This window comes from Dermochelys coriacea, chromosome 2 (genome assembly GCF_009764565.3).
Source record: "Dermochelys coriacea isolate rDerCor1 chromosome 2, rDerCor1.pri.v4, whole genome shotgun sequence".
Classification (NCBI taxonomy): Eukaryota; Metazoa; Chordata; order Testudines; family Dermochelyidae; genus Dermochelys; species Dermochelys coriacea.
Genome location: NC_050069.1, coordinates 170,688,918 through 170,714,467, shown reverse-complemented (window position 1 = coordinate 170,714,467; position 25,550 = coordinate 170,688,918). Strand labels below are relative to the sequence as shown.

Sequence of the window (25,550 nt, the reverse complement as noted above, 5' to 3'; positions counted from 1 at the left end):
ATTTTTAAGTGTGTTTTAATTACTGTGGCTCTTTTAGAAAATCTTTCAACTTTTCAATGAGTTGTTGCACAGGGACAAGCCTCGGAGGTGGTCAAAGGACTAAGTGGCTGAATTTAATACATGCAAACAAATGTTAAGACAGCAATGCTGTCTATTTTACTATAATTGTCAAAACCCACTTCATGTAGCCTGTATAGCACATCAGTGGTGCGCAACCTGCAGCCCACGGGCCATGTGTGGCCCCATTAGGGTAATCCACTGGCTGCAGTTTGTTTACATTTGCACGGCCACCTTTATGTTCTCAGCCAATGGGAGCTGCGGAAAGTAGCATGGGCTGTAGGGACCTGCTGGCCGCTGCTTCCCACAGCTCCCATTGGCTGGGAATGGCTGCGGGAGGCCATGCAAATGTAAACAAACTGTCTGGCAGGCCACAGGTTGCCCAGCACTGCATTACATAGTGTGGCAGATAGAGGCTGTGATTTTTCCCATTTTGATGGGAAGCAAGCAGGGACCAATTGGCACTGCCTTTAACAGAACTTTAACAAATAATGAAAGCAATTGTGCATAAATAGAAAAAGGTATGCTGGTCATAATTTCTGTGGAAATGGCAGCAAACCATTCTAGTGACACATTGTATATTGATTTGTGTGAAAACGAAACCATACTTTTTGTGTAGGATTTGCTTGTAATTATTTCTGTCCAGCCTGAATAACTGTGTCAAAAAGAAACCCACCCTGTAAAAAGACTATAGAAATGCTAAATAGTTTATTATTATTTATTTGGATTATTATTATGGATTACCTGAGAAGTGATATCCAATAATGGACCCCAATATGAGCAAGAGGATCCAGCAGTTTCTTGGGGAAGTGGATAGGACCAACCCCTGTCCATTCCTTCCCTTGCATGTAAACGTTTGCAAGAAACTCCAGAAAGGGAACTTCCCCAAGCTTTCCTCCCCTGTAGCCCACTCCTGCAGGTTTTTCATAGAAGGGGAGTGATTTGGCCTTATAATTATAGTAAAGGGATGTGGTTCTGCTCAGAACGCTTATATTCAGAATTCTCACCTATATTAAGGTGGTGGGAATGTAACATTTAGGCATCTAATACAACATTGCCACTAAGTGAGAGTGCTACATTTCAAAATCATTAGTATAATGTTTATGGTTTTCAATAATTACCACCATTATCTGAATTTCTCACTATATCGTTACAAAGCAAAGGGAGAGAGGTGTTAAACTAGGTTCTCAGAATTGCCAGGCTTGTTCTGAGGTGCAGGAAATGCTTTTGACTTTCCTTCAAATATTGCTATCCATCCATTGTAGTTCCTGCACAATTTTTTTAAAAAAGGAAACCTCCATTTGCACTTGGATAAGACCTGACTACACGTATGGAAATATGGTTGGTATTTAACTTCAGTATGACTGAGTAAGTGCCGATAAGAAAACAAGAAAAATAATCCATTAAAATATTATGAGTTCAAAATCCAGTGAGTGAGACCTAGAGTATATTGGGATGGGTAAGAAATTGGCTTGAAATGGAAACAAATTGGCATTTTATTTTTTTTGTTTTGTTTTGTGTTTTTATAGCTGGGACTTTGCAGGCCACTTCTGGACTTGGCAACAGCTTATAGCATTCCAAGTAGAGCTGGGCCAACTATTCATAATAAACAGTGTCCGCACTGCACTCTTTGCAATCTTTGGAATGTTATGACTGAACAAGCTTCAGCCTGTGAGTTGCTTGCAAAATGTTTGTTGTGATTATTCCTTCCTATATTTCATCTGCACAATTCTATATTTGAGCTGCAATTTAGGTTTTAATATTAGAATGTAGGTTAGTCCCCTAGGACACATGATTTTTTTTTTCTCCACACTTTGTTCAGATGACTGAAACTGTTAACTGACTGCTGTTTCCTTGTGAAATGAATTTCATTTTGCCATGAAACAACTCTTTCTTCATGATGAAGTGAACCCTTGCTACAGTTTGAAATTTGCTTTCCATGAACGTGTGTATGCTTAAAGAAAATATTTGTGTAACTTTTGTTCATGTAATACAAAAAAGGGGTAGTAACTGTTCAGTACTAAATTTTATTTAGAATTGTAAATAGTTACAATGGTCAAAACATTCAAAATTAGAAACCTCAAGTTAATCTCATAAAGCCATAGTTAAGCACTTAAATAAGAAGCTTGTTGAGCACCTAGCAGTTAGTGGGTGGTCCTCACTTTTAAAAATGAGGCCAAATGTTTAGATGCCTATATATTAAAGTTGGTTGGAAAATGAAATTTTTAATTTATTTTCATTGACATTTTGGGGAGGCTTTCTTGAAAATCTGAAAACCAAAATATTTTCAATTTTTTAGTTTAAATCTGAAAAAAAAATGGTTTTCAGTTGCTAAAAAAAACAAAAAAAGTGTGATTTTTTTTCAATGAAAGCCTTGATGAAAATAGAAATATATTTAATCTCCCTGTACTATATGCCTTAAATGAAAGAGAAAAAAGTAAACATATTAAGTGCATTCCTCAAAGCTCTCTTTCTCCCCACAAAAATCTTCTTTTGGTTTTAGTAGTAATAAGATGTAAGACTTAATGGCACTTGACGATAATCCTTTGTTCTCATCGTATATCTTTCATCTAAAAATTTCCAGGATTATATAAGTTCTGAGACTTGGGTTTCTAAAACTGTGCTCATGAGCTATGTTAACCCTGGTCAAATACACATGCACACAGAAATGAGCGTATGTGCAAGTCTTTGACTTATATGTGCAGATCATGCATTGTGCATGTGCACTTTCTAAAGGCTGTCTTGCCTATGGTCACCTGCAGGGTCATTGAAATATCCATGATGGCTAGTCCCCTACTAGGCCACATTACTACCATTTACTTTCCTCTTGAATCTGAGAAAGGAAGAAGAAAGAGTGATCAGCACAAAAGCACAAGATCTGCTTAATAACTGGCATAATCCAATGGAAAAATATAATAGTAAGAATAAGGGAAGACTTTTTTTCAAACTGGGAATAAATGTTAAATCTATAGATCATCTGTTTGGCTGGACTTGACTTTACTGGTACCAGGGAGTGCTGTTTGGGAAGCAGTTATGAACTAAAGGAACATTGTCAGGACTCTGCTCCTGTGTGTGATGACACTTCAGTACAAGGAGGTAGCAGATGTAGTAATTAAGTGTTCTCAAGAGGCTGTAAAATGAGTTAAGTGAATTACTAGACCTAACAAAGCCACATTAGGATCAAGAGGCAATCGTGCATCGGGAAATATTAGAAATTGACGGCATCTTGAAATTCTCTTCTACGCTGTCTGTTGTGTTGTAAATAAAGGAGGTGCTCTAATGTTAACATATCCCATAGAAGGAAAAAGAAAAATATTTGACACTCTCTTGTTTAAAATGCTGATAAAATCTTGTTCATTTTCTTTTTATCATTTACATCCTCTCTAATTCTCTCACTCAAAAAAACACAGTCTTGTCTCACTTTTCAGCAAAGTTTCAATGGTATTGTGCTATAATGTCAATGTTAAGGTCATGTCTCTATTATGGGGAGTATACCAGCATCGCTACAGCATAACCCCATAGTGTAGATGCAGTCTTCACATTTATCCATCAGTATAAGAACATCATCTCCCACTAGTGACAGTAATGAAGACGACGAAAGCATTCTTCTGTCAACCTAGTTACATACACAATAAGTTGGCATGCCTATATGTCTCAGGGTTGTGGATTATTCGCATCCCAGAGCAATGTAGCTATGTCAGCCTAAATTTCAGTGTAGACCAGGCCTAAAACTCATTTAAGTAAGACTCTTATTACCAATGTTCTGTGTAGCCTGTTGCTCTTTCATGGATGCATGAGTTATAATGGAAAATGTATTGCCTGTAGTAAAAATGATGATAATATCCATACATCTCAAAGTATTTTACAAGATTGAGTGAATGTTATTGTTCTAGTTTTACAAACAGGGTACTTGAGGCACAGAAAGGATAAGTTATTTGCCCCCATATCACTCAACAAGTCAATGAAAAGAACTGGGAATACCATTCAGTTTCTCCGATTACTAGTTTTTGCTCTTTCAGCTGGCCACAGTTGCCTAAGAATCTGCAAGAACTGGACCAGCATTTTCTGCAGATCTTGGCCTTCTACTAGAGTTGCTGACAGCAACCCCTCACTATTCCGTTCTGCTACATCCCCACCTCCCACAGGACAATGTGCCACTGTGGGAGTGACTCAAGTAACTGATATTTGCAATTAAGGCCTCATCCAGAGAATGCCAAACATCTGCAACTGCCATTGAAATCAGTCTTCAATCCTATATGAGATCACAACCTTGACTTTCTCATTCAGAGAGCAAAATTTCATTTGATTTGGGGCTCTCATTTTAAAAACTGTTCCACAGTGATTTACATCCCTCATTTTACATTTAGTCTATTCCAGCTGTGTACTTTAGGATCTTCCCTATTAGAGCCATTACATAGGAGGCCCTCCGAGTAATCAAGAAACCCTTTTAGCATTTGTGATTTCTCAGGTTTGTGTCATGTACCAGGTTATAGTCCAGTGGGAAGGGCTAGCTGTCAAAACCTCAAAAGTTTTTGTTTTTTTTTAATCAAAAACAGAAAATGGTTTTCAGGAAAGAATTTACTGAGGAACTTGTTATTCCAGCTAGTGGGTAACCTGGTTATGAACGGTTTCAGAGTAGCAGCCGTGTTAGTCTGTATTCACAAAAAGAAAAGGAGTACTTGTGGCACCTTGGAAACTAACAAATTTATTTGAGCATAAGCTTTTGTGAGCTACAGCTCACTTCATTGAATGCATCCGATGAAGTGAGCTGTAGCTCACGAAAGCTTATGCTCAAATAAATTTGTTAGTCTCTAAGGTGCCACAAGTACTCCTTTTCTTTCTGGTTAAGAACGGCATCAGTTATTTGCGATTCTACTGTAGAGTTACGAACAGCTTGGGAATGGAGGTTGTTCATAACTCTGAACAAAACGTTATGGTTGTTCTTTCAAAAGTTTACAAATGAACATTGACTTAATACAGCTTTGAAACTGTACTATGCAGAAGAAAAATGCTGCTTTCCCTTCATTTTTTTTTTTTGGTAGTTTACATTTAACACAGTACTGTACTATATTTCTTTTTTGTTTTTTGGGGGGGGGCAGGGGGTCTCTGCTGCTGCCTGATTACGTGCTTCCGGTTCCAAATAAGGTGTGTGGTTGACTGGCCAGTTTGTAACTCTGAGGGTCTACTGTATTAAGAAAACATGCAAAACTAAAAGCTTCTTTGCAATTTATTGTCACATTAAGTAAACAAAAAAGCATTGTTTCTTTTTAAGCAAATAGAAAATACCACCTTTTTGTTACTACCCTCTAGTGTAATAAGTGGCATATATTCTGCGTATTATTATGTATTTATTTGAATTACTGTAGAAGGTAGAGGCCCTAGTCATGCACCAGGACACTGTTGTGCTAGGCGCTGCACAAACACAGAACAAAAAGACTGTCCCTTCCCCAAAGAACTTAGCATCTTATGAGCAAGGATTTAAACAACGACTTTTGGACACAACTAGCAGTTTTCTTTCTGATGCTTCAATTTCTGGGTGCCCAACCCAAGACACCTTTTAAAAGCATTGAATTTTCAAACTTCTCTCAGCACTTTCTGAAAATTAGGTCCCTTTAAGGTATCTCAAGTTGGGCACCCAGAAATTCAGACACCTAAAGTCACTAGTCATTTTTAAGACTCTTGGCCTAATTTTGGCCTCTTGCTTGAGTCCATCTAGTTGGCAAAATTAATTTCATTATTGGCTTTAATTCTGAAAACCTTACTAACCTTTCCTAGGTCATATGTCAGATAGTGCATGTATATTGGGACCACAAAATAGCATACATCCAAGAAATCAACAGTGAAAGAAATATACAGCATTTGCAGTCAGAAAAATAAATAAATTAGAGGGCCTTGTGAGGGGAGGGAGAGAATATTATATCAGGAGGCAATCTACCCTACTTTCTTTTCTCACATTCTTAATTCCGTGACTTTTACTTGCTTTATCGCTTTTCCTGATTCCCTGCAGGCCAACGCTGACAACTAAACCCCTGTTTTATCGTGCACTGCTCAAAACTTTGTCAGAAAATGACTTGCGCTGCTGCGTTTGAAAGTGGCTGCATGATTGCAATGACCCACCTACTGGTTGCTCAGGGTCCAGAAGATCACCAGAGTTTGAGTGAAATCCATAATGACAGCCCCAGAACAGCTGGAAGATTGTTAAAATATATGCTCTTTTACTGCTTCCAATAGAAATTGAATAAGCTTTTTTATTCCATCTAAAAACAATTATCCAGCTCCCATCTCACTGTAATATCAATATCCAAAGAAGAATATTAGGTTTTGACACCATTTGATAACACAGTCATGTTGCTAGAACCACTTCTGAGCAAAGTCATGCCATTTGCATTGTCCATAATAGTTCTGATTGTTCATTCTGTAGTCTTTGATAGCTGCCTCCAGACTTGGCTGCCATTGGACCAGTACAAATCAGCTTTACAACACACTGGTATTGCAATAGTCAGAACCATTAGATCATGCAGAGTGTATGATAAAATGTAGACATTCGGTGATAGTGGCACCATTCATGCGCCTAAATATTAGGCTCCATTGAAATTTCTGTTGTACATTTTCAATGGCTTTTATTTGTGCTGAAATTTGATAACACCATGAACAGCTTTCTATTACAATACAAGAACAGAGACATCTCTCTGTGCCCTCTATATCTCTAAATAAACATTCATGTTTTTTCATCTTCAAAGTGCTGTACAAGCAGTAACTCATCCCCATGATCTGGATATATAATTAAATGTTTATCACCATTTTATAGATGTGATCATGGAGGGAGAGGGGCCATATATTTTCTTGCCCAAGGCCATAGAGAATCTTGTGCCTGTGTAAAGAAGGCAACCTAAGACTCAGCTTCATTCCTTCCTCTCTCAAGAAGGGGCTGTAAGACCTGTACTTCAGTTCTGATCTTGGGGCGCTGTCATTTTGACAATCGCTCCAAAGAAAAAGGAAGCCAGTACTTAATATTTTAAAGCCAAGGAGGAAATCAGTAGCAAAGTGCGGTCTCCTGTAGACAGAAAACTGGAGCTGTAGGGGCACAGACGGTGGTGGTGGTGTTTTGCAGTTCATCTTTAAGTTTCTCACTAGGGTAGAATGGAATTACTCATATCCTTAAAATTACAGATATGCTTAAGTGCTTTGCTGGAGCAGGGCCTCACTTCTTAATTCAGCTCAAGACCATGGGATGAATTTAAGGTTGTACTTCACAGGTCACCTTAAGAGAAGGTACATGTAGCATATTAAAAGCTATAGACTGTGATGTATGCCTGCCTAGATGCATGACAGCTGGTATCTTTGCTTCTATAATGTTGTAATACAGGAAAGTGTTTCACCAATGTAGTCTATAGGGCCGGATTTTAAATATTCACTTTTTCATTCATGAGTAATAATGTGAAAAAATCTGCATATTAAATTATTTTTGTCTTTTTTTCTTCTTCTTCTTCCCTTACAGCTCATGGCCAATGCTATCCTGTTTGTCAGTGTAAATTTGTATGGGATCTTTGTGAGGATTTTGACGGAAAGGGCTCAGAGAAAGGCGTTCCTTCAGGCCAGGAACTGCATAGAAGACAGGCTAAAGCTGGAGGATGAAAATGAAAAACAGGTCAGTTTAAAAGCACTCTTGCTTTATCTCTTCTTTCTTTGGTATCGTTATAGATACATGCACTGTAAGTTGAGAGACTAATTCATGAGGAAAGGTCTTTAATTACCTTATTGCCAGGGGAGTTTCTCTGCTTTGCATTTTAGTCTTGATCTGCCACAAAAACACAGCATGCAGGAGTTAGCATTAACTCAAGCACCGAAGTGGAAAATTTCTAGGCCGGGGAGAAAGGTAACATATTAGACAATATAGAAATCATATTTTTATTTGCATATTGAATATAAGGTGGATTTTAGACATCCTGTACAAATCTCTCTTCGCCTAGGGGTATGTCTGCACTTCTTATTAATCTTAATGAGCGTTATGGTAAAAACACACTTTACAGGGAGAATAGACTCCATTGTTGCAGCAAAACAGTTTGGACCACAATCCATCCCTCCACTCATTTAAGTGAAATATACTAAAACCAGTATTATTTTTAAAACTACAGCAATCGGCCTTCCACACTGACATGGAAATAAGGTATGATAAGGAAAATCACTGTGGCAAAACTCGTTATCACTTACTTGAGGCCTGATCCAAATCCGGCTGCAGTCAGTCAGTCTTTCTGTTGACTTCGGTGGAGTTTGGATCAGGTCTTCGTTGTGGTATACTGTTCATAGTCTATGACGAATATGTAGGGCCTTTTCTTTAAACAACTTTGGGTAGTTGGGTAAAATGGGACTTAAACCAAGGAGTGGTTTGGATCCTAGGTTTGGTTTTGTGAAACAAAATCCGCTCTGGTGAGATTTTGCAAAATCAGGTCTTCCCCCAACCCTGTAATTGTCTATCTCCTTTTGTAACACAGTCCAAAACAGGGACCATAGATCATAGAAATGTAGGGCTGTAAGGGACCTCGAGAGGTCATCTAGTCCACCCCTTGTGCTCAGGCAGGATCAAGTACACCTAGACCATCCCTGACTGGTGTTTCCCCAACCTGTTCTGAAAAACCTCCAATGTTGGGGATTCCACAGCCTCCCTTGAAAGCCTATTCCAGAGCTTAACTACCCTTGTAGTTAGAAAGTGTTTCCTAATATCAAACATAAATCTCTCTTGCTGCAGATTAAGCCAATTACTACTTGTCCTTCTTTCAGTGGACATGGAGAACAACTGATCACCAACATCTTTATAACAGTCCTTCGCATATTTGAAGATTTGTTATCAGGCCCTATGTCAGTCTTCTTTTCTTAGGACTAAACATGCCTTTTTTTTTTTCTTTTCTTTTTTTTTAAGTGTGTTCTTGATAGGTAGGGCCCTACCAAATTCACGGTCCATTATGGTTAATTTCACAGCCATAGGATTTTAAAATTGGTAAATTTCACATTTTCAGATGTTTAAATCTGAAATTTCTTAGTGTTGTAACCGTGGGGGCCCCAACCCAAAAGGGGATTTTGGGGAGGTCGCAAACCTGTTGTAGGGGGATCAAGGGATTGCCACCCTCATGTCTGAGCTGCCTTCAAAGCTGGACTCTGAAGGCAGCAACCATGGAGCTTCCTGCAGCCAGAGGAGGTTCCCGGAGGTGGAGGTGGGTCTAAGCTCTGCCCGAGAGTGGCTGTGCAGGGGTCGACAAGTCTTGTGCCTCCCCAGCCTCGCTGGAGCTAGGAGCCCCCTGGCTGGGGCACTCCTAGCAGCAGGGGGAGATCAGGTTTTACAGGGAAGGGCTTATTTCACAGTCTGTGATGCATTTTTCATGGCCGTAAAATTGGTAGGGCCCTACTCATAGGACAAGTTTTCTAAACATTTTGTCATTTTTTGTTTCTCTCCTCTGAACTCTCTCCAATTTGCCCACATCTTTCCTAAAGCGTGGTGCCCAGAATTGGACACAGCACTCCAGCTGAGGTGTTACCACTGCTAAGTAGAGCAGGACAATTACCTCTCATCTCTTACGTACGACACTGCTGTTAATACGTCCCAGAATGATATGAGCCTTTTTGCAAATTCATCACTTTGTTGACTCATATTCAACTTGTGGTACATTATAATCCCCAGCAGTACTACCATCTAGCCAGTTATTCTCCATTTTGTAGCTGTGCATTTGATTGTTCTTTCCTAAGTGAAGTACTTTGCACTTTTTATTGAATTTCATCTAATTGATTTCAGATCAATTATCCTTTTTTTCAAAGTCGTTTTCAATTCTAATCCTATTCTCCACATGGTACATCTATGGCTAGAAGAGTATGGCCCCTGTGAGCCCACTAGATATGGCCTCCCAGTTTGACAGTGAAACACGGATAACAACTCTTTGAGTACAGTCTTTCAACCACTTGTGCCACCCATCTGATAGTAATTTCATCTAGACCACATTTTCCTAGTTTTCTTATGAGAATATCCATGTGGAACTGTGTCAAGAGTCTTACTAAAATCAAGGTATATCAAGTCTACTCCTTCCCCCTTTCCTCTAGGCCAGTAACCCTGAAGGAAATTAAGTTGGTTTGACATTATTTGCTCTTGAAAAATCCATGCTGGCTATTCCATATAACCCAATTATTATCTAGGAGCTTATAAATTGTTCTAGAAATACCTGTTCCTGATTTGGTGATTTATAGTAGACCCCTACCATAATGCCACCCTTATTTCCCCCCCTCCCCCTTTTATCTTTACCCAGAGACTTTCAACTGGTCTTTCATCTCTTTCTGGACCTCAGAACAAGTGTATATATTCTTGCTGGATAATATAATGTCTCTTCCCTCTTTTCCTTCCTGTCCTTCCTGAAAAAGCTATACCGCTCGATACCAATATTCCAGTCATGAGACTTAGCCCACCAAGTCTTGATGATGCTATTTAAGTCATAATTTAGCTTATGTACTAATATTTCTAGTGATCTCTGTTCATTCCCCATACTCCTTGCATAGCCATAGATAGATGTACCGTGTGCATGCGTATGTGCATGTGTATTTATATAACACTTACATAGATACCTCTGACTTCCTTGCCTTTGAACTTTGGGAGTCTGGATAAAAAGTAACCTTCATTCAAATCACTCTTTGTTTTGGTTATGATTAAACACAATTGACAAGGGAGCAGATTTTCCAAGTGCATGGCATTTAGGCATCCAAATCACAATGATATTCAGTGGAACTTAGATACCTAACTTTTATTTCTGTATTTTGAAAATCTACTTCTGTGTTCTCAAACCAAAGCACTGTTTGTTTTGCCCATCTCTAGTTATTTGAAAGGTGTCTTTGATACCTATCTGTAAAAAAGCAAAGAAGCAACCCCCCCCAAAAACAACAAACAAAAGAGAGGCACTTTGCACAATTTTTAAAGTAAGATACACGTGATAAACATTTTTCTAATCCAATATGCAAGTACACCAGTACACTGAGCACCTTACATTCTTCACTTTAATACATTGGCAGATATTCCTTTATGCAGTACAATATGCAATGGTGAAAAGCACTGATTTATCAATATACAGTACCTTCAAACAACTTTTGGTGACTTCCACTCCTGCTCTTAAACTAAATTACACTTCTAAAACAGGGAAGGGGGAACCCCAATCTCTTCCCTCCAAAACCCCACCAAGACCTGATTACAAGCTACAATATTCTTATCAGGCCATTATGGCCTAATGTAGCCCAAGTTTCCAGTTGATAACACTCTGAGGCCTATTTATCATGCGATTTTAGTCCCACTGCGAACTCTAGGGCTGTTGAAAAGTGGAGAGGTGGGGATAAAATGACATCAGTGAATTACTTGGGCATGTATAATCATCCTGGTAACTTCGTTTGGTGAATTACAAATATTAAATGTAAAAAAAGAAAAGTACTGATATTTTTAATCCGTTTTTGTTCTAATGTAAATGCCCTGACCCAAATACTGTAGCCTTCTTACATTAAGAATTTCAAACCAAAATGTTAAAACCCTTTCCCTGATGTTTCTATGCATGTAATTAATGAAACAGCAAAAGCAGACCCCTGTTGACTTTTGAACACACAATCTTTTAGACTTAAAATGGTGATTTTGTGAAGACAGAGACTGCAGCTGTATCTATCTGCAAGGGACATTTCCCCCTCTCTGGATTTCCTTTAGCAGCTACACATGGTAATTGTGGTAAATTTGTTTACAATGGGGAACGCTAAGATCCCTCTTTTTTTGTATATCACATGTTCAGAAAGTCAGCATCCCTTATATTAGGAGCACGCAAGAAGGCATTTGAAGCAGGGTGATGTAAATGCTAATTTTTTTTTAACTTTTTGCTGCGTGCAGTTAAGACAGATAAATTATCTGATTGGCATGGCAGCATGCATTCATTATGCTGCCAGATGGGAGGCTAAGGTTCAAAAACAACCACTGAATCCAAGGCTCTGGGCCAAGAGAGACTGTGTGCATAAGAGAATAACTGTGGTCAGCCTCTTGGGAAAAGCATGCTGCTCCCGTTATTCATAAATCTCAGCAGCAATACTATCCTTTCTAGAACAAGCGGCTTAATGTAACTATTGTGAGCTCCATCCTGCTGCTATTGAAATGAATGGCCAAACTCCCAAAGGAGCAGGGTTTGTGCCCAGAACGTGTAATTGCAACCAAAATACCTCAATTTTTCTTTTCTCTCTGTTTTACCCATATTTTCTGCTCTGCAATCAAGAAAACAAAGAAAATATTAATTTAGGTTGAGATTGTCACCGGCTTAGTGTGCAAGGAGCTCCGTTCCCCTACACTGCATGAGCTACTTGCATTGGAAGTCACAGCACAGTGGGAAGAGCAGCTTTCTGGAGCTGCTACTTCTCCTCCATTGCAGGTTGGTGGGGAGTGAGTGAAATCTTGGCCAGTGCAGACAAGATACTAATCTGCTACTGCAACAAAGGGGGAACCAGGGAGGTAATTGTGACTTGGTGAGTAATAATTCCCTTCCTGGTCTGCGTTTGGGGTGGGGCAGCTACCTGGTGTTCCTAACCATGGGCAGACTGTAAAGATACAACTAGCCCCCCACTTCCTAGTTAGAGTTGTGTGATATTAGCAGTGCTTGTTCACTTGCCAGTGATTTTGGGGAAGGGGGCGACGTGTTCCTGAGTTTGATCCAGGGTGAAAGTGCATCACTTCCACCAGCTAAATGATGTACTTTCTGCAGCATTACCAACCTGTGAAAAGTGCCTTTTTGTTTCCTCCCAAAAAAGGTGAAAAATGTCTGACTTTTTGCCGAATCTCAGGGACCAGTCCTAATATCATATTGGGTTTTGTCTTTAACGTCAATGAGGGTAAGTCGGGCTCAGGATTTTTCTCTAGTTTAGTGACAATCTCCCACCACTCTACATAATACCTCTTAACTCCTTCATGTGTCCATTGCACCTTTGTGTTTAATTCATGTAGACTATTGTATTAAAAAAGATTTCTAGCCCTACCTAGTGGTCTCGGGTTAAGTCTCTACTTTGCTATGGAGAGGTGCAGGTTTGACTCTTAGGACGTGTCTACACAGCAGATTACTGCGCAGCAAGCCAGGGTGTGAATCTGTAGAACACCAGTTTGCTATGCAGTAACAGCATCCCATATGGCCACTGCTACAGTGTGCTGTGGCAGTGTCGACTTCGGATGACACTATGGTGTGGCAAGCTGGTGCACGGTAGATTCAAACCCGATGTGCTGCATAATGACTTGTCCTGTTGACAGGCCCTTAGTAATGTTACTCAGGGCAGCAAGGAATAGAAGTGTGAACCAATTAACTTGCAAGTGAACAGGATTAAAAAATGAAGTTTGGTATGGATGGAGTACGAGTATGTCTGGAGTACGAGTATGTCTGAGGAAAGGTAAAGTACTTATTAACCCAGATCCTGCAATCACACCTCAGTTTTCAGAGTAGCAGCCGTGTTAGTCTGTATTCGCAAAAAGAAAAGGAGGACTTGTGGCACTTTAGAGACTAACAAATTTATTTGAGCATAAGCTTTCGTGAGCTACAGCTCACTTCATCGGATGCATTCATCGGAATCCCTCTGATGAAGTGAGCTGTAGCTCATGAAAGCTTATGCTCAAATAAATTTGTTAGTCTCTAAAGTGCCACAAGTCCTCTTTTTCTTCACACCTCAGTGTAACTTTATACATGTAAGTGTTCCTACTGAGTGGAAGGGGATGATTCATATGCATACGACTGTACGTATATAAAAGAGTTTGCAGGATTGGGGTATGTTCTGAATCATGCTAGTAAGGGATCAGCTTTTTGTTTCCCTTATGCCTTACTCTTGCAGTTAGGCAGGCGTAACTTGCCAGCTGTGCTCTAGTTAATGGATAATTGGTTTCCCCGACACTTCCTGTCCTTCTTAGCGCTTTGTGACTTGAATTTATAATTGCAACATTGTATACATGGCCCTGCAGAATCGAAGCCTAAATATATCACTGAGACGTACACAGTACAATCCTCCCTCCAAAAAAAGTAAAACACTCTGTGTCTAAAAGCTATACTTTGAGTTTGGATCAACCAGTAATTATGGACTTGATGCAGGCATCATTTGGGTGAGGTTCTATGGTCAGTTTTATGCAGGGTGTCAGAACAGATAACCCTAATAGTCCCTTCTGGCCTTAAAATCCCTGCATCCATGAAAACAGAACACCCTTTCTTAGCATCAGGGAGAGGAGAAAATTATGTTCACAGTTGCAGGCTCTCACTGAAGTTTTTGCTGTAGCTTTCAGTTTTCTGAAAAATCGGTTTCTTTTATTTTAATTTGGACTTTATCATTGTCCATTTTGAAAAGAGCCCTTGCACTGTAAACTGATGTGCTGAGAGGCCCTGCTAACCCAGGCTTTCTGGGGCAAAAGTCTCTTGCCAAGCAATAACAAGCACCAAAGGTTTGAACATCCCCATTCTCCACTCCAGTTGACCATTTAAACGTTTATCTTATTTTCATCTCAGGCAGACTGTTGGCTGCCTCCACCACATTGCCCTACTCCTTGTCTCCCTTCCCCTTTCCAAAGTAGAAGGTGTAGAGGGGGGAGTGATTGCTGGTCAACACAGTAGTAATTACAAAGATCCCTTAGGCCCCATTCCTGTGTAATCCATCCCTTATGCACATGATTAACTTTAAGTACCTGGTAAATCCAAGTGAATCCTAAGATTACTCACAGTAGTAAAGATAAGCATGTGTATAAGTGTTTGCAGGAGTGGGGCCTTAGGTTGCTGCTTCCTCCCTCTGCAGGTTTGGTTATCCTACCCCATTTTGCTCCTCTCTGCAACCTGCAGTGGAAGGTGCATGTGGCTGAATTAATACCCGCATTCATTTTACAATAGAATTTGGTCTCTGAGGACCCGTTGTTAGGCAGAGAAATGTCTCAATTAGCTGAATGTGGCTAATAGCAGAAGGTGGGGTTTTCATCTAGCATTTGGTATCTAGAAGCGCAAAACAAAAACACCCAAGGCATCTTGCAGACTATAGGTCTGTAAACTGTATTATCTATGCACTTTAATTGTATTGTAATTGTACTTACATTATAAGAATTTTTATAAATTACAGAATAATTATAACCTCATTATATCATATTAAAAATACAGAAAACCTAAGAAATTCATAAAAGAACATTATTCATACCTGCTGTCATATCAGGAACTTCAACCCTTGCACTTACAGTTTAATTCCATCCCAGTAGCACACTGACATTTAAACAACAAAATCAGCTTTCAGCCATTTCCATTATCTGGCACAAGGTCTCAGAGCTGTGCCAAGTAAACCGATTTTAAAGCCTATAAAATACAGTACACGAACCCTGGTTCCCAGGCACAAGTCTCAGTTAAGCTAATGTCTCTATTAACTTCTTCCCAGTTGCATAGGGCAGGCTCGAGTTATTAATAATTGATATAATGTAGGAGAGAGGTTTTGAACTATTCCTCATTCCAGTATATCTTTCTCATAGATGTGTCGAAATATTTAAGGCATCTAAAATGAAATGAGCTCTCAATTATCCTAATGGAATCTTTGCTCATTAATGGTAGGTTGAAGAGATGAACAAAAACAGTTAAATTAAAATTTTCCATTTTGTAGCATTCTAAAAACTGTTGAAACTTCAGCAGCTAAGGGGGATTCAGTGATCACCATCATGGTGGGTGGCACCAGGGTGGGAGGGTGGTTGGGGTTTGGATCATCTCGGTTAATAAGAAGTTGGAGAATTATCAGTCACTTTTTGTTAGAGCGGGGATATGATACCCCCTAACCACCTTCTCCTTGATAGGCACATAGGAGGCCACTACTGTTTCAATGCTCCCCCAGCAGCAGTAGCAGGGTCTGCCCTCCCTTTTCCCACTCTTCCCCCTGCCCCCCTCCCAGACCCTAGACAGCACCCCTTACTCACCCCCGGAGCTCTTGGGATGGATGGGGCTTGGTACTGAGCACCATGTCACAGCTCCTGTTCCCAATCTTAAAATTCTGCAAAAATGTTACATATTTTATTTGTCAAAATGACACAGTATAATCATGCCAGTTTCAATTATTTTGGTAATTTATTTCAAAATACCTGTCATCAAGTATGATTCAGGAAATGTTTTTTGACAAATAGATTCCTTACTAGGCATATAATACAGAACGCTGAGCATTGCAACCCTTAACTTTTAGACACGTAGAAAGTCACAGGAACAACGCTGTGATTCACAAAGTCTGAATCAGGCATCTAGGCTCCTATACAGTGAACAGCGAGAGATAGGCACCTTAGAATGTGATCCATAAAGCCAGCATGCTAGGTGGAAAGCCACCTAAGCTAGCCAATTAGAGAATCCGATGAGAGGGGTATGTTATCCTCTCATGGAGATAGGCACCTAAGTCCATACTGTAGGAAGGTACCTGTCTTTTCTAGTGATCCACAAACCAGGGGATGATAGGTGCTTCTCTGCCTACGTTGCATGTGGGATCCAATCCGGTGGGTGTGCTCAGAGGCCACCTAAATGCACAAAGCAGAGGGAGGAGGAGGAAGGCCTTCCTTATAACATTTAGCCCAGTGGTTACAGCACTCACCTGGAACGTGGGAAACCACCACTTCTGCCTGATGTGGGGAAGGGATTTGAACAGGGATCTTCCACCTCCCAGGTGAATACCCTAACCACTGGGCTATAGAGTCATTCTCACTTGTTTCCTGGCCCAATTAATATTTAATTATTCAATTATTTGATTAAAGTGGAACCACTTCAATAGGTGAGATTGAGGGACATCCCATCGCCCAGTGTCTACAGGGGTCGATGGTAGACAGATAGGAGTTTTGTGGATCTCAATGGCATCTAAAAACAGGACTTAAGCACCTAAGTACCTTTGTGGATCCAGGATATAAAACTTGTTGTTACATAGTTAAGAATAGGCTACTATATTGCTTTCAGTAGATAACATCTTGTGTCACGCTTGTTAGAGCAAATAATCATGCATCAGAACTCTAGAAAGTAAGACCATATGTCACTGAAGTTAAATAAGAAAACAGATACTTTAGAAGGCATTTTGTCAAGATTGGCTTTTAAGTCTAAAGCGCTGTTTTCTAATGTAACCTTGTGTGTGCATTCTCATATGTTCATGGATGTGATCTGGGTTCTTTGTAGTATGAAAATACAGGGAGACAGTTTCAAGTCAACGAAGCATTTGTAGTGTGTTTCAGTTAGTTGCCTCGGGGGAGGCACTAACAAACCATTGTGCAAAATAGTACATCCTTATGAATGTGTGGCTTGGGCTGTTCCTATTTCAGCAGTAGAAGACTGATATCCTGAATACTCTTATAGGGCTGTATTTCCTGAATGTTTCTAAATCAAATCTTCCTCCCCCTCACTGATGTCCCTACAAATGTGTTCATCCATAAGTGCATCTTGAAAGCCAGCCAGCTCTTTAGTGCAAGTTAACTTATGTTCTCATCTCTGTCTTTAAAATATCATGGGCTATCTTCAGGTGCTGATAGCTCCACAGAGTCCAGTAGAGCAACATAAGTTTACAGCAGTTGAAGATTGGGCCCTACTTGTGTTTCATGTGTTATCACAGGGCTTTGCAGGAAATGAATCCTGCCCTTAATTCAGCAAGCTATGTGTATTATGGCAGATGTGCTTTATTTTGGATCTAAAATAGGACATCAAAGGAATGTTTTGCCCTACTAGAGAGTTGCATGTGTCCTAAACTAGCAGACCGCACCTCTGCTGGTAGAAAGATACCAGACAATGTAGTAACCTCTCCCCTTTTCTTGTAATATAATGCATTTTGTATGCTGTTGTTGTTGTGGGAGTATTTTGTTTAGATTTTATCATTTTGGAGTGGGGGATATTTTTTTTATTTCGTTCAGATTTCCAAATTCCTTCAGATTTCACAGAAGAAACAGGTATCTAGTACATCTTTGACTTGTGCTAATTTTCCTATGTGGTCTCATTTCTTTTTCTGTCTTAGTATTGATTGGAAAATCTCTATTGTACATGATAAGTGTAGATTAGCATCAAGTGAATCTGATTGCTTAAAATTGGTGAGTTCCCTCACAGGTTCCTTTGTTTATTCCAGGCTGTTTTCCTTCCTCTTTCTTTCTCTTTTGCAATCCATTTTTTATTTTTTTGGCAGATTGCATGATTAGGATTGCTTTGCTTTCCAGTGTAGAGATAACATGGACAAATAGCCAGTGACAAGTGTTGCTAGATCTGTATAATTTGTTCAGAAACATATCAGTTGGTTTTCTGTGCCTTGAGTTATTTATGGTTTTACTCCCAAATTTGATCCCCAGATTGGTTTTTGGATAGTCTCGAGAGATTTTCTGGTTTTCTGTTATGCAATGAGATTCTTTTTGCATAGGTATAAGGGTTCTTGTGGTTTGACTATTAGGCCAAGATTTTTCAATAAGGAGTGCTGGGTGCTCAACACTTTTGAAAATCTAACCACTTATTTGGGTTCCTAAATATTGATTTTAGGAGCCTAACTTTAAGATCAAGATTTTCAAAACTAGAAGTCTAGTGTACTTTTTATGTTCCTGACGTCTAGATCAGTTGTAGCATGATCAGTCACAATGCTGCTGTCTGTTGAGCTAAAGGTAAATCTTCCTATGGAGTGCCCACTTGCTCTACCACTATTAAGAATCTATAGATCGAGGTTTTCATACATACTTATTTTCTTTCTGTACATTTGGACAGAATTATCAAAACAATTTCTTCTGTCCCGTGATGTGTTGTGGTGAGGTGCCTCACCTCTAAATATGTGTTTATTTATTTTAACCTGCAGAGTTGAAGTCTGATTTTTCCCCTGCCTCCTTTACCCTGCCCTAACTCGCATTAATATTTTAATGTCTCCATGTATGATAATTCCTAGCACTCAGATAGATATATAAAATTATGGTAGTTGTCCCAGATGGTGGAGATATCATATGCATGAAGGACCTATCGCTCACTGAGACAGGACTAAGAGTATTTACTTGGGGGTTTAATGTTAGCTTGGTGTGACTAACAACAAAGGCATGGTTCAAAGTTAGAAATCAAGAGATCCTTCAGCAAGAAAGGAAACTTCTCTGTTCTGAGCTGCACTATTTGTGAAGTGCCATCTGCTTTACCATTTCTCTTGAAAATGATCAGTATCGGTGAAGATGCCATTTATAATGCCATCATCTTAGCAGCAGCAATAAGAGAGGATCACAATGACAGTATTATTGTCAATTTCATAATGACAATAGAATGCTGCGATTATCAAGTGAGGCTTAGATTTACAACGCCATGACGATGGAGCGCTTCAGTGTAGAGCAGCCACTAGCAGACACATCTCCAGGTACTTGCCTAATTAAGAATTATAGTAGCACGTTAGCCATGTTCCTTCTGATGGTTTCATTTATTTTTTTGAACGAGACCAGCCTTGTGTAAAGTAAAGCAACTTTTCAAGCTGTGCTTTTAATATCTCACTTGTTTTTCTACATCTGTTTAGCACATGTAGCAGGATTTGGACAGCACTGCCGGTATGTCTGGATAATTAATCTAAATGCAAACACAAACTCGGTGGGTCTAATCCTCCTTCTATTAAACTCACTGAGAGTTTTACCATTGATTCAGTGGTAATAGAAGGACAGAATATTCTTAGTTTGCCGTAGAGAACACAAACATGAAGATTTGGAGTTATGTAAGAGGGTGGTATTTATGTATCTTAGGTACTTATGTGACCCTCCCCCCACATACACACATTAGCAGAGTATGTGAGTGCCTTACAGTACATAATATGCCCTCAGGGACTTACACATGTGCTTCCCACTTGAGCTGATAGGAGTTACGTACAACCAAAAAAAGGAAGGAGTGTGGCCCTTAATGTGGGGACTGTAAGACAATAACTTCTTAATTAGTATACATTTTCACACTTTTAATTTAACAACTTCTAACAAACATTTACTGATAGAGTATGTCAGCCTCAACCACAAATGAGTTTGAACTCTCACCTCCAAAGGGCCTTGGAAGCTTCCCAGGTATTTCTCTGAACAGCTGATATCATCGATATCCCTAGTCTCTGATGAGCCTCAAACTCTTTGAATAAAGTAAAATGTTTACTGAACAATGACATGAACAAGACTGACACGAACAGTTTGTGGTAAATGTGAAGGCTTACCACATTGCCTCAGTCATTCTGTCCTTGGGAGGAGAACACTGATATAAGGACTGTATGAAAATGCAGAATTTAAGTAACACTGTTTCCATAATTATTGAACATCCTGGCACTGGTGTTGGTGTTGAAGGACTTTGTCAGGGCCCTGACATACAACGTCTGGTAAGATGATCTATCTTATGATAACTCCTCTCGTCCCAGGGCACTACTCCCTGGATGGACAGTTTCACCTCTCTCTAATTTGGCTGAAGTTCTCTGTTGCCATAAAATAGGAACAGTGAAACCCTCCTACTGTGAAATGTCTTTTTCTTGTCTGAAAACTCTCCCATCAATATAAGCGGGGTTTTCTTTATAACAGGGAGAGGGTAAAAGTGCTTTTCTTCCTCATTCCAGTAGCAATAGTAGGAACTCAATTCACTCTTTGTAGATAATATGGCACTGATAGGTTTGAGGGGAAAGAAGACTTATCTTAATCTGTAGTAGGAAACAGCTGCAGTTATGCTGTTCCATTTCCTTTGCATTCCCTATTGGTAGCCACTGTAGAAATATTAACAGCCTCTCTTTTCCCACGCTCCTTGCTGCTTAGTAGTGCTTTCTTTTTTCTTCCTCCCATTTGCCTCTTCTCTCTGGGAACAGAGGAGGAAAGGGAGGTGAAATACAGCATTCCACACTGCTATGGTAAGTGGTGATTGCGTCATTTCAAGGAGATTATCAGGATGGCACCAATTTGTAGCAGAGTGAAACTTGGACTCAACGGAGTAACAGCGCACTGAAATGCAATCAAGTGGGGCTTTCATTCCATCTCATTATGAGCAGAATTTCAGTACAAGTGACTCGCTCTGTGTATAGCTCCTGCTAGATTTCTTTACTGCCATTACCGTGTCAGAGAGGCTGGGGCAAACAATGTCATTTTCTGTGTAAGCTGGCTGGCTATGTAAATCTAGTTTAATTTCATATTGTTTGTTTCCAAGAGGGGGGGCTCTCTGTGAACTTAGGAAAGATTCTTCTTTTTCCTGTCAACACAGCTCTGATCCTCTTATTGACATTGAACTTGCAGCTTAGGTTTCTGTGGGCTGCTAATGTGTTACAAAACAGCAGACTCACTAAAAAGTTGGTTTTATTGCTAGAAATTGAACCAGAAGATGCTATTATGAGGTCAGAAATTCACCAGCAAAATCTCCACAGATGCCTCTTACATATCAACAATGCTTTGTGTGTAGAATGTTCTCTACCCTACCAGGCCTAAGGAGGGGACTGCTCTTGCATCTAAAGTACACCTGCTTTGGGATAGGCCACTGATCATTTTATAGGCCATTGTCAATTCGGTTTCAATGGTGTGGGAATGTCTCTCTGGAGAGTGTTAAGAAGGATTGTGCGAGGCTGATGCTGCTATCATTTAGCCTGATTGTCAGATTTACATCTGATAGCTTCAAATGACAAACCAACTGCTAGATGTAAAATCCGCATTTTAACAACTGATCATCTTCTAGCATAACACTGCAGTGAGCCACTAGCTTCTCTGATATTCACAACCCATGCGTTGCAGTACAGCATCACTAATGATCTTCAGCAATTATGATTTCAATAATAAAGCATTAACAAATTATCATAACTTTTGAGACATTACAGTAATGCTCTGAAACATTGCCATCTAGTGGCCATTTTTTTAAAAAAAGCAAAGTCATCTTAATATAGTAGTTCTTTCCTCTAACACTATTTAGGGAATACATAACAATAACACTATGCTCACAACATAATTTAATTTAAAACAATGTATAAATGAAGTCTTCTGCCTTTGTTTTACAACTTACAAGAATGAATGGTAGTAAACTTCACATGGTTGTTTGCACTGTACTATAGCCATGTTGGCCCAGAATATATGAGAGATGATAGGTGAGGTAATGTCTTTTATTGAACAACTTTTGTTGGTGGAAGGGACAACCTTTCAAGCTTCACATAGCTTTTCTTCAGGTATGGAGAGGGCAACCAGAGTGTCTAAGCTAAATACAAATTGGGGCAGATTGTTAAGCATAAGGGGTTCACATATGCTGTAGGCTATCACTTAAAATGAAGTGGGCAATTAAATGTTAGCAGGCAACAGGGTGTGTTGCAAATTGTTGAAATGGGCCATAAAACTAGTATCTCTGGCTTTTAGTGTCTAGCACAGTTATGAATTTAAGTTCCCAGATTTATCTTATAAATGTGTTGTGCAGGTTTCCTTTAGGGATGAGGACTTAGAAGTCAGATATGGAGTGATCACTTTGTGAAAGTGTTCACCCATAGATGATGGGGTATCTTTGTTTTTGTTTTTTTTTTAATCACTTTTCTGTGTGTGAGCTCATTCAAGAGGGTAGTGATTGGTTTCACACACATAGCTGTTGTAATAAAATATATTGCATCTTGACTCTCTCAGTAAAGTTTACATAAAGTTACTGTGAGGGCATTACAATAGTTTAGCTCTAGAAGGAATTAAAATAGCTATGCAATGTAGTGTGGGGGTATCGGAGAGCCCGCTGGTCAGTGGTTTTATCTTAAAACCGATGCAGGCATGCACCTTATGCAGGCATTTATTGTGTAGAAAGTGATAATATTAGTGCCTTTTTTCCTAAAATAAATTAATTAAATAAAAACTGTGATGGAACCTTATAGTGAAATAACTCACTACATCTAGAACTCAAACAGAAGTTATGGGCTTGAGGCAGAAATTACGGAGTGAGGTTCTATGACCGTATTGTGCAGGAGGTGAGACTCCCAATGGTCCTTTCATGCCTTAAAATCTACATATCTATTAACTTCTCCTCTCAAATTGTCAACATAAAGAGTTTTACTAGAGCAGGAGAAAGACGAGTAAAATATTCCTGTTCCTTCACCATGGATGTGATGCCAGCTGTTTCTACCTCCTGAAAATGCAAGGGATCTAGCAATTGTGAAGGTGTCAAGAAAACCATATATTTTTTTAATCCGAGCAGGTAGCTGCTGCAATAGGATTGTTGTGCATACATCTTTAAATGCTCTCATAATGAGGGCTGTATAAGAGATCTGGAAGTTTTTTGCATTGCACTGCAGCAATTCACGCTACTTCATTCTAAGCAGTGTTTCACTGTAACTGAATGCTGTGTCTGGATTCTACTGGAGATATATACAATACCACACAGCACAGGGATATTTTTGCTAATGGGGCCCAAGGTGAAACTCAATGGCGGTGGGGAAAGGGCAGCCTAGATAGAAGGCCTTTGGCTGTGGGACATACTTATCAATCTTGAAGATCAGTTTGTCTTACCTTTTTTAGAGCATAATGGAGGACACTTCCTCTCTCGATAAATTTCATAGTAGCAGCCGTGTTAGTCTGTATTCGCAAAAAGAAAAGGAGTACTTGTGGCACCTTAAAGACTAACAAATTTGATAGTCTCTAAGGTGCCACAAGTACTCCTTTTCTTCTCTCGATAAAGAAATCTACAAAACTATCAAATGAGATTTCCCTTTTCTTAAATATATTTTTCTCCTTTGATGATCCTTAAAAATATGTCCTGACATAGTGAGGGGCAGCTAAGGCGGTCCATGTTCGGACCGTGATGTTTCTGCTACTATTAATTGTTCTACTGGCACCTAGATTTCATTGTATTTTATGAATTCATGGGTGCACTAGAAATAGATTAGCTTAAATGAAAAGCCTAAATGGAAAAGCAGCCAGTTTGTGGGTAGACAGTTGTAACCAATCATTGCACAGCGCAGTGTGCAACAGAAGGAAGAGGAGAAACGTTGTCCAAGAACATTATGGAATTTGCTGTTTTGAGGCTGGTATGCTGATGAGACTTTGGTTTCATAAGTGATTTACAGATTGCTGAAAGGATTCAAAAATGTGTCACAGTCATATCCCATATGGACACTGATACAAATAATTTCACAGAAAAATAATAGCATCTTATATTGTGTTGGAAGTTATTGTTTGGGGGCTGCCTAAAGTGTTATAAATCAGTATAGAAACTTTAGAAGTAATTTGTTTGAGAAAGTATTGAACGTTTGGAAAAATAAGTTTAAATAAAAACATCTGAGTTAAGTATGTCATTCAGTTAAGAATGCAAGTGAGTTAAGTTTGACTGGGTTCAAGAAACCTGATATAAGGATGGCTGATTTCAGGCTGTTGAATAGCTCTAGATCAGAGAATTTATCATTTCCAAAAGTCTAATATCACAGAATCGAGGAAATCCTAAACTCTGGAAGTTGAAATCTTTCCTTGGCTGTTTATGTGGCAAGTATACATCATGGCTTTTTTTGGGTGAGTTAAAGCTCAGTTTTTTAAATGAGTTTATTTTGTAAATTTAATATAGGTTAATAAGAAGTAATACAAATCATTCAGTATTAGCTGAACATGGTAAGATATATTCTTTGTACTGTACAACATGTAAGGGGTTATATAAACCATTTCAGTTTTTAAGTAATAAAGTAAAAAAAAATTATGTTAATGGCAAATTAAGTTTGGAAATACAAATATGCAGGAGATGAAAGTTATAGTTCCAATGTACTAAAATATTAGATTTTCCTAATGCAATAACACCGCTCTGTACTGGTCTGTACTGGTACCAAAAATACATTTGAGTGAAATCCTGTCCATCTTGAAGTTATTGGGAGTTTTGCCATCAATTTCATTCATTTGAAATATCTGTTTTGGTGCAAGCAGAGTAGGAAATCACCATATTCAATAACTTACTAAAGATGTGAGAGTTTGTATTCTCAATCTGTGTTGAACAGTGTGCAAAATAAAATACTATTTTGCTCTCCTCATATCTGTTACGGCAATGGAATTGTTTGTCTGAACAATACCATACTTATGATTACAATGACATATTATCAGAGTAGCAAGGAGAAGAAGATGAAGACAGACTGTGCATTCCAAATAAATATATTCTGTGTATACTGTCAGAATTGGTCCATTATATTAGTGAAATTTATTGTGGGGCTAGAATATAAAGACTAGAAACAAACAAACAAAAAAGGTACAGTTTGAGGTTTTTGGAGCAGTTATTTTGAGAGAATTTTTTTTTAGCTAATGTCCAGATTAGACAATAACAATGCAATGGACCTTATTGTATGGCGATCTTGTATATATCTTTTCCTTTTGGTTGCTTAAAGTTAGTGTTCTATTGGTCAGAATAGTGGCAACATAAAAATTTCTATTTCCTTCTTTGTTTACCATGTATATTCTGAGTCATATCTGCTGACTTTAGTACGAAAAATATTTTTACTACTTCTCTTAGCAATGCGGAACCAATACAGCTGCGAGACAGTGAACTCTGGATTCTATTCTGACTCAGGCATTA

At 39.1% G+C, this 25,550-nt stretch overlaps 1 protein-coding gene across 2 annotated transcripts in view; it reads left to right on the top strand.

Annotated features, from left to right (window-relative positions):
- ADCY1 (adenylate cyclase 1) overlaps nucleotides 1-25,550 on the top strand; it is a 226,402-nt gene that overhangs the window by 65,055 nt on the left and 135,797 nt on the right. For both annotated transcript variants that reach the window (XM_038392725.2, XM_038392728.2), the window contains exon 2: nucleotides 7,556-7,705. In XM_038392725.2, coding sequence (XP_038248653.1) covers nucleotides 7,556-7,705 — 150 coding nt within the window. The remainder of the gene's footprint in view (nucleotides 1-7,555; nucleotides 7,706-25,550) is intronic.